Below are 14091 nucleotides of genomic sequence, written 5' to 3' on the forward strand. Positions count from 1 at the left end.
AAAAAAAAACACTGCACATCTGTCATGTGATTCAATCGCTTAACACATGTAATTATGATGCAATCTGTTTAACATGTAGGCTTCCGCGACCAATATCATCCATAAGGTTTTGTTCGGTTAGATCGCGTAAACATATAAATGTTTTGTTAAAACCCGCCACCACCCGACACAGTCAACTAGTAAGGGCTAAATCTTGACTTAAAGCTTTCGTGACTGCAGGAATTCATATTTTTGGGTCTTCTGTAAAGTCACGTAGATAGGTTCAAAGAAAATAACAAAAAAACTACGACGTTTCGATTGCAACACAAGCGATCGTCATCAGGAGAAAAAAGAGTGGGAAAGCTGCCGAGGCAGACTGTTTTAAAGGTTTGAAATGGGTGTAGCCCAAGGGTCATAAACGAAGTGGGCGTGGCTAGTGATGTTAAAGTGAGAATTTACATGACAATGTAAGGTCGGAGAGCTACCTCCACGACAATGAAGGCGCGGAGGTGGCCATTGTATTGTGAGAGATTAGCATGTCAATGTAAGATCTCAGAGCCACCGCCACATCGAGGACACGAGCGACGGTGGCTGTGTTAGTGTGAGACATTTAACCTGTTAATGTAAAATCAGAGATTAGCATGTCAATGTAAGATCGCAGAGCCACCGTCACATCGAGGACACGAGCGACGGTGGCTGTGTTAGTGTGAGACATTTAACCTGTTAATGTCAAATCAGAGATTAGCATGTCAATGTAAGATCTCAGAGCCACCGCCACATTGAGGACACGAGCGACGGTGGCTGTGTTAGTGTGAGACATTTAACCTGTTAATGTAAAACCAGAGAGTCGAAAATAACTACTAACATCGGAAGGTAGGATGGAAACATCACAGCCAGTTATGACTTAAACTGGTTGATAACGTCCTTCCAATGATTGCTCAGTTTGTACCCATCTTCTTGGTGAAATTGTGTCTGTGTCTAAATATATGACCCTTGGGCTACACCCATTGCAAACCTTTAAAACAGCCTGTCTCAGCAGCTTTCCCACTCTTTTTTCTCCTGATGACGATTGCTTGTGTTGCAATCGAAATGTAGTTTTTTGTTATTTTTGTTACTTTTTTTGAACCTATCTACAAGACTTTACCGAAAGACCCAAGAATAGTAATGGTTGTCACGTAAACAGAACATGCCAATTCGTCACTAGTACATCGGTGATTTGGAGAGCCAAGCCACAACATTTACAATCTGAGTACGACGTTTCGCCACTAATTACAACTAGCTTCATCAGGCCTCAGCCAGATTTGAAATCTGTCTGTCGCTCTCCAACACACCGGTGTGCTGTACGAGTGACGAATTGGCACGTTCTGTTTACGTGACAACCCTTACTAGTTGACCTCTGTTATGATGATGCAATCTACTTTCACTGAAAAACATGAGATTTTAGCGCAACTTTTGTTGTTTTTGATAAAATTGCATTTTATGTTATGAAGGTAATATCACAGTGTATGGAATCTGACTGTATATCATTAAGGTTATTAAAATTACTAAAATAACACATTAGCCGCAACTCAAATGTAAAATAAAGATATTTAACAATATGGTATTTCAATGCAGTGAAATGCATTCGTAAAAAAAGAAAATCCTCAACATGTATCTACTACCGAGTGAAGGCATTATTCCACCGATGCCATTTGCGAATGTGCATTTGGTTTTTCTTTGCACAAAGATATTACCAATTTTGTTTCTAAATCATCCCTTCCCGACGACATTTAATTGTGCAAGGTGTAAAATTTACATCATATTTGTACCCCTTTCCCCTATCGCTCGTGCTTTGTAATGGGCTCTTGTTCAATACAATAAAATAGGTATCACTTATTACACTGTGCATATTGTTTCAAAGTTGTTTTCATCACAAGCAATGAAGGCACTTACCCTTCTCAAGCCCTTTACATCCACATCAGCTGATCCAAAAGAACTTGAAGCTTCCAAATCGGAGGCTGTGGTTCCATGTTTCCTCTTGAGACGGAACCCAACCTGGTAAGGCTCCGAGTATTGTAGAATCTTGAGGGCATCTTCATACTTCATATTATCGAAGTACACAGTGGCACTTAGAATCTGGTCACCTAGAGCCGAGAAAATCACCACTTCATCACATTGTCAACAAAAGAGTTTCAAATTGCATTAATTTCTAGAGAATGACGTGAAAATTACATTTTTGGAGTGGAGGTTACGGTTGTGGACAAAATAAGATGATGTCATCATGGACAAGACCTGTTGGTGCAACCACACCTTGCTGCATCGTCAACACTCAACCTCCTGGCTCTGCCCTGACAGAAACCCCACCACCTTGGTCTTAGGTCTTTACCTCAGTTGCCAGAGCCAGAACAATATTTGTACAGCCAGAACAATCAAGTAACAAAGCAAGTAAATCAGCTCAGTAAATAATATTGCGAGTATTACGCTCCTATTTATTCTCCAATATCCTCATAATGTGGAGGCAAAGATACTTTGATTTACAACCGAGTTGTATGTGTGTATATACATACGTTGATCTTCTTTCGCACTGTATGTAGCCAACCGTAATAATCAGAGGTACCGAGTTGTACGGCATTCAACTGAATAAAAGTAAGTCCAGGCAATGTCAAAAATATTGCAGCAAAATATTTCTTATGCGTTTAGACACAGCTCCCACACACCGTTCAACGACTGTCCACTTATCTGCCATGCAGATCATTACAACCATCGTAACATCAACTACACATCCATGGGATTCCCAGTGTGGCGACCGTTTGCCCGTCTCAAATTCATCGCACCATGGTAAAACTTCTGGGCGACCCATTTAGCCGGAGGAAACAAGGACCTTCCAATGCACGAATATAGAAGTAACTTACTGAGACCCACGTTCAGGAAACAATTGTGGCTTTCAGTGGAAGAGCTCCAAGATTCAGGGTTCCCCCCACCCCCCGATGACCCAACGTCAGAAAGAGTTGTAACAACCTCAACATAATGAACAAGGACCTCATTGGTGATCCCAACTAAGATCCTCGTGGCTTTTTAATCTAATGTAAAATACGACCGACTGAGCCCGCGTCTGCAAAACACGCGGCAGATGCACTCGCCTTCTCTGTACATGACTCAATATAAGTTGAAAAAAAGGGCCTCTAAAGAGGGCCTCTTATGGCCTCTAAAGAGTTCAGACACAAAGCGGAAGTTTGCTCTCACCTTCGTGAATCTTATGGCTCTTGGCGGCCGATGTGTTCTTCTTGATTCTTTTGATGTAGATGCCATCAGCCTTTCCGCCACTGATTTCGAGGCCAGTCGCTCCAGCTGCAGCTGCCTTGCTGGATTCCTTATCTAGAAGGACCTCCACAACTTCGTCCGCATCAAACTCCTGAACAGACACACGCAGCACGGGTATGAAATGCACCTGCGATTAGCACGGCTGGCTACGTACGGTGCGAAAGAAGTTCAACCTACATAAGAGCTATACCTGTCACCATGGGCTTTACATCGATATTGACATGAACGTCCCTGTAACCAGATTATGGAGAACAAAAGGTAAATGCATCATCTTGAGTGGTGTATCATCATCGTCATGATTATTAATTCGCAACTGACAAGAACTGGGACTTTTGGACATGCTTGGAGGACTTACAGATCTCCCAGAACAGCGGCCACTTAAAAAATAGAACGAGAGCAAACACCCAGGAACTGGTGGCAATCCCTCTTTTGCTTTGTAGAGATTAAGGCGTGGGGGTCGGGGTCATATTGCTTATATTAGTTCTAGAAAGAGAAGAGCTTCAGTTGTTAATATTGGGAAGGGGGAGTTATCTGTTAATGTGATACATTTTGTACTGATCAATATACCATGCGTCAATATTTGACTGCTTCTTCGGTGTATCGTCAATACTGGATTGCTGTTGTCATGCCAATGATGGCACCTCGCATCGATGTGAATGTCAGTTGAACGTAACCCCTGACAAAGCGCCTGCTGCCGTTAAAAAGGTATCGTGTCATGACGATCCAACAAACGCTCTTTTCCCCCCGGCTGCAGAGTGAGGTGCAAGTGAGGGCACGCGCCAACGTCACCTCAACGCTGCCAGAAGTCACCGAAACGTCAGAGGTAGCCATGGCCTTCTTGGCTGTGCAGGCGCACTTCCAACTCCTGACAAAATCTTCTGAAAGCTGCTCCTTACTTGACTGTAGGGAAGTAGAAAAAGAAAGGAATAGATTATGCCGGGTTTTCAATTGCACATTGGGTGTTTGAATGGCAAAGCGTTTTACGTGCAATCGGAATGCACGCTTAACACGTAGGCTTTCGCGACATATCCATAAGAGGTTTCTTTGGGTTATATCGCGTAAATATATAAATGTGTCGTTAAAACCCCCCACCACCCAACACAGCCAACTAGGAACGGTTGTCACGTAAACAACAGGCCAGTTTATCACTAGTACAGCACACCGGTGTGTTGGAGAACCCATATTTACGATATTTACGCGATCTAACCAAAAAAAACCTCTTATGGAATGCACGCTTACAGCTCGCATCTTTGCGTGACAAAAAAAATACGAATGAATAACGTTGATATCTACGGAACCCTTTATGCCAATATGCCAAACAAAAAAGAGGCTTTATCCTTTCTCACAATAATACAGGAGGTGTTAAGATATAGGATATAGTTGCTCAACCCTGAGCTGTAAATGCTTCTGTGTTGTTTGCCTTTTGTCGTTCACTGCTCCAACACTGGTGGTGAGACAGGGCCACACATCAGGATGCCTCTGGTGGAGGATAAGCCGTTTCGAAGACAAACACATTATCAAAGCACATTTGTTTGCATGTTTTTTACCACAAGCATGTGTGTGGTAAATGCAGCCTTGATGATGCCTTGCAATAGGTGTGTGCCTATTTGGTGTTTGAGCATCTTATCACCTAATTTATTCTTGACGGGAAATGCTAAAGCCAAATGAAGTTCAATTTAATATCCATGAGTTTGTCTATCACCATGCTCAACGATGAATTAAAAAGAAACGGACAACTCTTTTTTAAAAGCACCACAAATCAAAGCAAAAAAAACACAAAAGTAGAACGGCTTAAGAGGGGGAAGAACCTACCGCGTCTATATACTCGAGCGGGGGGTCGTACACGGGGGAGGAGCCCTGAGGCGGCGGTCGGTAATTGTCTGGTACGTCCACGGGATCCTCGTGGAACTGCACAGAGGACGGAGACGACAAAATCAGCAAGCTTACCAACGCGCGCGCGTCCTGGGCGTGGCCGTGATTCCGAGTGGGAATATATATCTTGTTGCCGTTATTTTACCCCAGGTAAGGGGCCCACTTGAGCTATGTAGCTCTTTTTTTTTGCAGAAGCGACCTGGCTTTCGCAAATTATCGCTCAACTAAGTGCGGCTTGTCATCGTGCAGAAATTTATAGCAGCCAAATACTCTAAACGTGTGACGTTCATTCTAAATGCGGAGGGAAAAACCAGAGGAAAATCCACGCTACCACGGGGAGAGAGACATGCAAACTCCACTTATACAGGTCTTGGGGTCGAGATTGAACCCACGGCCTCCTGTATATCAGGCGAGGTATTTAACATCTCGCCACTGTGACTGCGAATCCGCTTGCATTGGTGTTGTTTGACGAAAGAACTGAGAAACTTACACGAGACGTGACGACAAACAGTGTGGATGGTAAACAGAGCAGTGGCAGCGAGGGCATGGGAAGAGGAGTGAAGCTTGGAATATTTATTTTTAAGTGGAGATTTATTTTTTGAAAGTAACATTCCTCATTGTATTCACAGAGAAGTGTGTATGTATTCTTAGTTTTTTCGGTAAAGTCACGTTGAAGAGAAACAACAAAATAACAAAATATATATAAAACAATAAAAAATTCTCACGACGTTTCGACCATAATAAATAAATTTATGCAAACCGACACACCTGATGATGACCGTTTGAGTTATGGTCGAAACGTCGTGAGAATTTTTTATTGTTTTATATATATTTTGTTATTTCGTTGTTTCTCTTCAACGTGACTTTACCGAAAAAACTAAGAATATGAATTACTGCAGTCACGAAAGCTTTAAATCAAAATTTAAGTGTGTATGTGTTAATTCAATTACCACAATCTATTTGAGCATGTTATTCGTGCAAATTTTATTGAAAATTTATATTAATGCAGAGTTTTGTAAATAGGAATTATATTCAGTAGTCTTATCAATAATGCTTGCGTCAGATTGGCTAGTGTTATACTCTTTGGTTCTTTAGGTAAATCTTCTTTGGTTCTTTCGGTAAAGTCGCGTAGAATGATAATAAAATAATAAAATAACACAATAAAATTATCACGACGTTTCGGCCACAACACAAGTGGCCTTCATCAGGTGAAGGGACGAGACTGTCTCGAGAAGGCCACTTGTGTTGTGGCCGAAACGTTGTGAGAATTTTATCTGTGTTATTTTATTATTTAATTCTCATTCTACGTGACTTTACCGAAAGAAACAAATAAGATGAATCCTTGCAGTCATGAAAGCTTTAAATCGAAATCTTTAGGTAAAGTCACGTAGGAAAACAAAGAAAATTTAATTAGTTTTCTATCTTTTTATTATTATTTTTCTATCCACGTGACTTTACCGAAAGACCCAAAGAGTCTGGATTCCTGCAGTCACGAAAGCTTTAAATCACGACTTAGTGTCATCACGTGACTTCATTTCCCTTAGGAGAGTTCTAACATTCACCGTTTGCCATAAAGTGAATGTCTAACTTTGTGCCGTAATTCACAAGAGCCTTTGTGTTATAAATCATGAGGTTAAAATATACCCAAATAATTTACTTCTCTTTCTGTCCCAATGACATAGTACCCAGGCTTTCTGTACAATAGAGGAATTGCATTTCAATATGAATTCACTTTGGTAAGTAACAGACATTGACTGGGTTATAAAATGACAATCGGTTCCACTCGTGTCACAAGACTCTTTAATTCTGTGCAAGCTATAAAGCCACCGTGCTACTAAAGTACTTTTGCTGATTACCTTATTCATTGAGAACACCTTTTAACTACAGCGAAAGTTTTTATTTAAAGCTTTTGTGACTGCAGGGATTCATATTCTTGGTTGTTTCGGTAAAGTCACGTAGAAGGGAAACAATAAAATAATTAAAAATATATATTTTATTATTTTATTGTTTCCCTTTTATGTGACTTTACCGAAAAAACCAAGAATATACAGCGAAAGTATTTGTATTACAAAGCTCTGTTTATTTCTGCACGATCCACCACCCATCTGTGAAACAATATCTAGGCCTTGACTTAAAGCTTTCGTGACTGCAGGAATTCATATTCTTTGGGTCTTTCGGTAAAGCCACGTTGATAGAAAAAAATATCACAAAAAATATCACGACGTTTCGATCGCAACACAAGCAATCGTGATATTTTTTCTATCTACGTGGCTTTGCCGAAAGACCCAAAGAATATCTAGGCCCAAAGAAGCTACGAGAGTATTTTTTTAATGGGAACGTTTATCTCTACAGCGCGCTATGCCTCCGCGTTTCACTGCAGTGCTTGAGAATAGAAATGTGTTCAGTAGTGAGTAGTGCAAGAGCGCCCTCGGCAGCAGTAAAACTTCAGTGCCCTAAAGTAGACTGAGGATGTCATCGCTAGGGGTCGTGCTTTGTTGCTGTGCATGCCCAGCGCTTCCTCGACAGTGTCGCCAGCCGAGCGAGTTTTTTCGCTAGACGTAGTGGACCTTTTGGGTTTCCCCAGTAACTAAATTTGGAATAGCGACATATCTAGCGGCATCCTGGGACGAGGACATTGTGCAAATTGAGGAACGATTCCAGGTCTGTTGTAAGGAACCTGTATCAGTGCCCTGTGTGTACTGTTTGCTTAATTTGTCTCGTGACATTTTGCTGGCTTTAGGTCAACCCTAGTGACTCTTTGGGAGCTGCTTTGGCGACTTGCCGTTTTCACAACGCCGGACTGTTCATCTGCTTACCGATAAATCATTTTCTAGAAGCAGGTCATGGCTTGGGTGGGTCTTCAGCGAGCCTGCAAATGCAAAATCGTAAATCGTTGGTCCCTTCCGCTCTCAAACAATGAAACACAGAGGAGTACATTTTTGTCAAGCTGCACTCCAAGCCTTGAGTGAACCCTGTCAGCAGTGGCTACTTCTGGAGGTCGCTCTTTTCCTTTTATTTTAATGACACGCGAGCTCGTTACAACACGTCGCAAGAGCTCTCGCTCAACCAGGCGACGCGGTTCGCGAAAAATTATCACAACGCAATTGAACCATTGAAGGGGGGGGGGGGGGGTGAAGGAATAAGGTCACTCTTTAAGATCACGTACACGTGGTCTCCCTGTTGTCACCTGTCCATTTTTTTACACAATTGTACGCATTTAATAATTGGTTAGCTGTGGCTGCTGGCAGTCACACCGGAGGGTCATCATCAACATTAACAATGGGAAGCTGTGCCGATATAGGGCCTCAAGATACATTGATCCTATGCTTGAATGAAAAATGTGGATTTGTTTATGACAAAGGGGAGACTGATCTGAGTCAGCCGCTGACTTTGACACGAGAGCTCCGCACACATCTCCACGTGGCCAGATACGCGACGGCAGCGTTCATTTCAAGGCTCGCGGGCCACTGGCAGCCCCTGGTGGCCTTCAGTGCGGCCCCTAACGTGCGCCCCCCCCCCAACAATACACAACATGTGAAAACATCCCCCCCCCCATCCTCATCAATGGTTTCAAATGTGTGGCAGCACTCACACACTGATGATGTCTTATCGGCTAAAGTGGCTCCCCCCCCCTCTGAAAATTAGTAAAGAACACTATGCTACATCATCCAGCCACTGCTGGTTGAAGGCCTCCCCCCACACCATTCAATTATCGGGGTTGTTTTGACCATAAAATGAATCGACACCGGTCAGGGCCGCTTGTGAATTGTGGGAGGGGGTAGAACCGGTTTAAATAAAACTCGGCTACTCATGTTGGTTATTGCTGGGAATTTAACTCGGGCCACAGGGATGATTGTACAATGCTGCTTGCTTCTGTGGCACTGTCCCACCCAGATATATCATTGTTTAGCTTATATATGTTCCATTATATATAAGACCACTGTAGTGCAAGCGAATACTTTTTACGATTCGTAAAGCATGGATAGAAAATGATCATATTTTTGGTTCTTTCGGTAAAGTCACGTAGAAGGGAAACAATAAAATCAAATAAATATAAAACAATAAAATTCACACGACGTTTCGACTGCAACACAAGCAATCATCAGGTGTGAAACGTCGTGAGAATTTTATTGTTTTATATTTTTATTATTTTATTGTTTCCCTTCTACGTGACTTTACCGAAAGAACCAAGAATATGAATCCCTGCAGTCACGAAAGCTTTAAATCAAAAAGAAAATGATCAATTAAACGAAATTAATCTGTTACATTTGGATGCAATAATTCACTCTGCAATAAAAATGTAATCACCAAAAAAACACTTCCACTCAAACTTGAAATGTTGGGACCGTGAGACCGAACACTCAGATTCTTATTAAAAAAATCAAGGTTAAAATGCTGACAGGGGACCGTCAGAGGCAATGAGAGTACAAAATGAATTTGCTGAGCAAACAGACTGTGCGACACACACACACTCTGGAACACATGGTGTGTGCATCTATGGCAAACAACGGTAACACAAGTAGATGTTGAAGCCTTACGATGAGATGCGAATGGACAAAATGCGCATTCGCAAATATCAAGACGCTGGGCTTTACGGTTGAATTATTAACGAGACGCTTAGAACCGCATCGGTGGCAGGGCAGGCAGCTCCAATGGGTGGGCGCGTTCATGGCAGACTGCCGACTGCAGAGGAAGACACAAGACAAAGCGCTTGGCCGTCCGTAAGCACGACTCTGCCAGTGCAAATGATTCCAATTATCGAACGATTCCAATGATCGACTCTCTGTAACTCTTCGCAGACTCGCTTTCCAAAGCCTTGGCAGCCGATGTTACTTTGGGTGCTTCGCACGCCCGTAACTAACACGCACGGGATGAGGAAATGCTGACAAGGCAAAGTCAATATATACGTCCTTATAAACATCAAGTAGGTGCTATATAAAACATATATATGGATTTTTCCACCGCAGTATTTATTGGATTTTTTACATTTATTCTGCAGCACTGGGACACCTAGAATGCAAAGAGCCATGTGAAAGATTAAGGCGCAGCGCTGATATTCTTTGCTCACGCCATTATTGATGAGAGAGCTCAAAATGACTCCTCTAGATGGTTTTTGGCCTACTCTTCCACGCTGGTCAGACGTCTTGCAAGCGGTGGGAGTGCCCACACTTTACCCCACCACACGTGACCTGACGATCGGACGTGGCGAACACCTTCACACTCCTGGGTGGACGGAGGCAGGAGGATGTAAGAAACTGGTTCCATTGTGTTAACTGCGGTGCTGGGAGATGGAGTCGAACCGGCACACTCTAGAGTGAAAGTCCAGTGTGCTGCTAACCATTACCCCACGGCAGCATCCCATAAACAATCGCGCAATTAACTCCTTTTCATAAATAGAGCATGTTGAATTTTGCATGCTGGTACAAGCCACATTGCTGGCATATTCTTAGCACATTTCTATGATGCCCTGATGTGATCATTAAGAAACAAATTGCGACCATTCCCCATCTAAATCTGATGTATACCCCCACTGCACCAATTGTTCATTTAATGCCGAGTTGACCTAAAGGAGGCCCAGAACATGTTCACCAACCACTTGCCACCGATGATGTGTGCATCATTAGGTATAAATCCTGGGTTTGCTGGGAGTGTTCGCGTGGTACACTAACCACCATATGACCACTTTCCGCACCAATTTTACACACATTCTTAATTACACACGTGACTGCACTCTGTATGTGTTTATATATACTGTATTGAATACTGTTAAAAATAACTGCGTGTATAATTGTGCTATTCGCTGCATGCAGGTAGGTTACTGTAGAGTTCAACAAGGCTTGAGTTACCCGAGATAGGTTTAACAACTTTGTTAAAATCACAGGTACTGACGAAGGTGAACTGTCGGCCCTGATGAGCTTCTGGCAAGCCCGCTCTCTACGAAGGCATTCGTCTGGTTACAAGGACAAGGTCGGGGCAGACGCGGATACCTGATGCACGGATGTAAAATTAAAAAGTCTCCAGTAGTGTGCCACGACTGTGGTCATCCAGAACAGAGACCGTACAACGATGCAATGCCCGATCCACAAATACAAAGGAAACATCACGGCGTTGATACCACTCCGCTACTGCTCATGACGCCGTTATCCCGCTTGACCACCTGAAAGTGACATTGTAGTTGCCCTGCATCTACAACTGCCGTACGAAAGACGACAACGACGAAGAAGCCAGACAAGGTTATAGAATTGATTCGGGGCTGAGCGTATCCCTGGGTCGGACGCGGCTTGCCCTGGGAGCGTGATCACGTGCTCGCTGCGCGAGGTCTAAAATCACCACGGGCCGCATCACCGCGCGCCTCCGTGGCCCTGCGGTTCCCAGGCCCCCACCGCCCCTTGCTGGTCGGTGGCGCAGTTCCTCCGCAACATTAAATCTGAGCTTGCCGCAAAGGTGTGGCAGTCATAAAAAAATATATATATCTCCCGCAATATTGCATCGAGACGTTCGTGCAAAGTAGCGCGTTGGCGTGTTTTAAGACGTTGCAAAAACGCGTGGCTTTTATTTGTTATTTGCACCGCCGATTAGCATTTTTGGATAAATAAGTTCTACAAAGATACATTTCAGGCTTGTTACAATAACAAAATTACAAAAAACATGTTTTACAATATGTTTGGTTTGTAAATTAATTCTGTAAAATTGCATTATGTACAATGCAGTAACTACAATTGCACATGTAATATTACAGCATTGTATTATGCACAGTATCACATTGTTGTATGTACAATGCCATATTCTACTGTATTACGCACAATGCAATATTGTATTGGATTGCCCATGATACAAAATTACATCGTTGTAATGTATAGTTATATTACCTTCCGATTAGCACGGTTGGTTACGTACGGTGCGAAAGAAGTTCAACATACAAACATCATTCTTGCTCTGCATAAAAATAGGATAAAAAAAATAAAGCGTTGTAAATTATGCTGGACTGGCTGTAATTTTACCTCCTACAAAAACAAAACTGTGTTCTACGAGGGGTAGAGTTTCATTTCATCACCCTCGCTATAATGAAAGTGGACACAACAACCCCCAAGCTCGAATAGGTCACGGGGTCCGAATGTCCGATAGTAGATGCTAACATTCTGGGAGGCCAAATAGATAGGGTGGGTACGCTGGACGTTGTTTTGTTAAGAATGGCTGAGTGGCAGGAGCCAGATGGCACTGGAGTGTGTGTGGTGGATTCTTGAACGGGAATGTGTGTGCGTGTTTGTGTGTGTCCCTGGAAACGTGCGTGCCAGTATTCACACACGCGTGTGTGCGTGTGTCTGCATGTGTTGTCGCACGGTCGTGTGATTTTCTGTGTGCGCGTCACGTGGGGAGCGGTCGTGAAGCGGTTAGTGCGCTGTGAACCTGGCGATCCGGGTTCTATTCACGGCCAACACCGGTGACGATTATCTGAAACGGTTCTGGGCATCCCCTAGGTCGACTCAGCCTCAAATGAGTACCCGGTGCGGTGTGTAAACATCGTCACTAGGGAGACAAAGGCGGCCGGGCGTGGTGTTGGCCACCCACCCCCTCGTGTGCCGTGCCGGCCTTCACGTGCTCGCTAGCAGCACTTGCCCCAACAGTCTGTTAAGCCTATACGCAGGATCTTTGTCTTTATTTGTACACATCCATCGGTCGATGGCGCGTATGAGCTGGTGCGTACACATCCGTCCAATTGTTTAAACGCGTGTACGAACAAGCGGCCGTGTGCGAGTGCGACTCCACAAACACACTCATTTGTGTAAGAGTCTACGATTGGCTTCAAATGCCTTGGCGCATAGTTTTGTCTTGAGCCACGTTGGTGAATGTCCCGGGGTGGTGTTTATTAAACCAGTGGGCTCCGGGCAGCTCTCAGCAGTTTTACTTTTCTCTGCAGTATGTAACACGATACAGGTTGGCATTGAGATCACTCTACACTTATTTGGCTTTTCTCCTTTCCCTCAGTCTCCAGAAGAAACCACATTAAAACCACAACTTGTTAATGCACACATTCATCTGTGAGAATACATTTAGTTTATATTGTGTATATATATAAAAAGCTATAGATAGTTACAGTTTCAGCTTCACATTTAAATAACGCAGAGCTGGACAGCTCACTCATCGCCAGTCTTCCCAATTTGCAACAATGTCTCGTACACAATGTCCCACTCGAGCACGTGATGTCGCAGGACCTCTATCGTCCACAGATAATCAGACGGCGCATCTTTTTTTTTCCCCACGGTTAATCCACCCAGCGCAGTAATAACCAGGGCGGCCGCTGGAATTCGAACCGCGAGCCCTTGCAACGAGCAGAAGATGAGCCGCCGCCACCGGAGCCGTGCCTCACGATCACGGAGGTTGCGAGTTCAAGTCACGGCCGAGGGTGTTCGCTCAACCCCCACCGTCGTCGTCATCCCTCTGGGGATTGACGAATACCAATCTGTGGAAAGTCAAACAGCGGTAACTCTCCCCTGAGGGTTAACTTTGCTTTCCGCCATAACAATGTGAAATTTCCACGAGCGGCTCACGCCCGAAAAGCAGGAAGAGATCGACTCTTATGGGCTCATTTCACGTTGGTGGAAGGCCATCGATGCCTGGCAAAGCTCTCTGTCTGTTTCCATTCCCTCCGCCAAGACAGCGCTCCTCCACTTTAACGACCTCTCAGCAACGTGCGCGTGTCCACAACGCGTGACTATTACGCCGCAGTGACGGACTTACCGCATGACAGTAAACTGGTTTACTGTGTGTGTATATATTAAATTGTAAACAAGCGGGTTTTTTTTTTCTGATTGGCCCACTGTCGATTGGATTACCGCGATTATGGGTTGTGGTTAGATTCAAGGTTTGATTCTTTTCGATTTAAAGCTTTCGTGACTGCAGTGATTAATCTTCTTTGGTTCTTTCGGTAAAGTCACGTAG

The 14091-nt window shown here is 43.7% G+C and overlaps 1 protein-coding gene across 6 annotated transcripts in view; it reads right to left on the reverse strand.

The window, feature by feature from the left end:
* The window catches only part of LOC116947892 (neuroblast differentiation-associated protein AHNAK-like), a 112656-nt gene that overhangs the window by 26276 nt on the left and 72289 nt on the right, over positions 1-14091 (reverse strand). For all 6 annotated transcript variants that reach the window (XM_032964168.2, XM_076071137.1, XM_076071135.1 and 3 more), the window contains 5 exons: positions 7968-8020; positions 5092-5187; positions 4069-4179; positions 3202-3370; positions 1912-2102 (listed from right to left, as the gene is read on the reverse strand). In XM_032964168.2, the coding sequence (XP_032820059.2) occupies positions 1912-2102; positions 3202-3370; positions 4069-4179; positions 5092-5187; positions 7968-8020 (620 nt within the window). The remainder of the gene's footprint in view (positions 1-1911; positions 2103-3201; positions 3371-4068; positions 4180-5091; positions 5188-7967; positions 8021-14091) is intronic.

The sequence above is a fragment of the Petromyzon marinus genome, chromosome 31, assembly GCF_048934315.1.
Source record: "Petromyzon marinus isolate PM22_M1 ecotype Great Lakes invasive population chromosome 31, UKy_Petmar_22M1.pri1.0, whole genome shotgun sequence".
Taxonomy (NCBI): domain Eukaryota; kingdom Metazoa; phylum Chordata; class Hyperoartia; order Petromyzontiformes; family Petromyzontidae; genus Petromyzon; species Petromyzon marinus.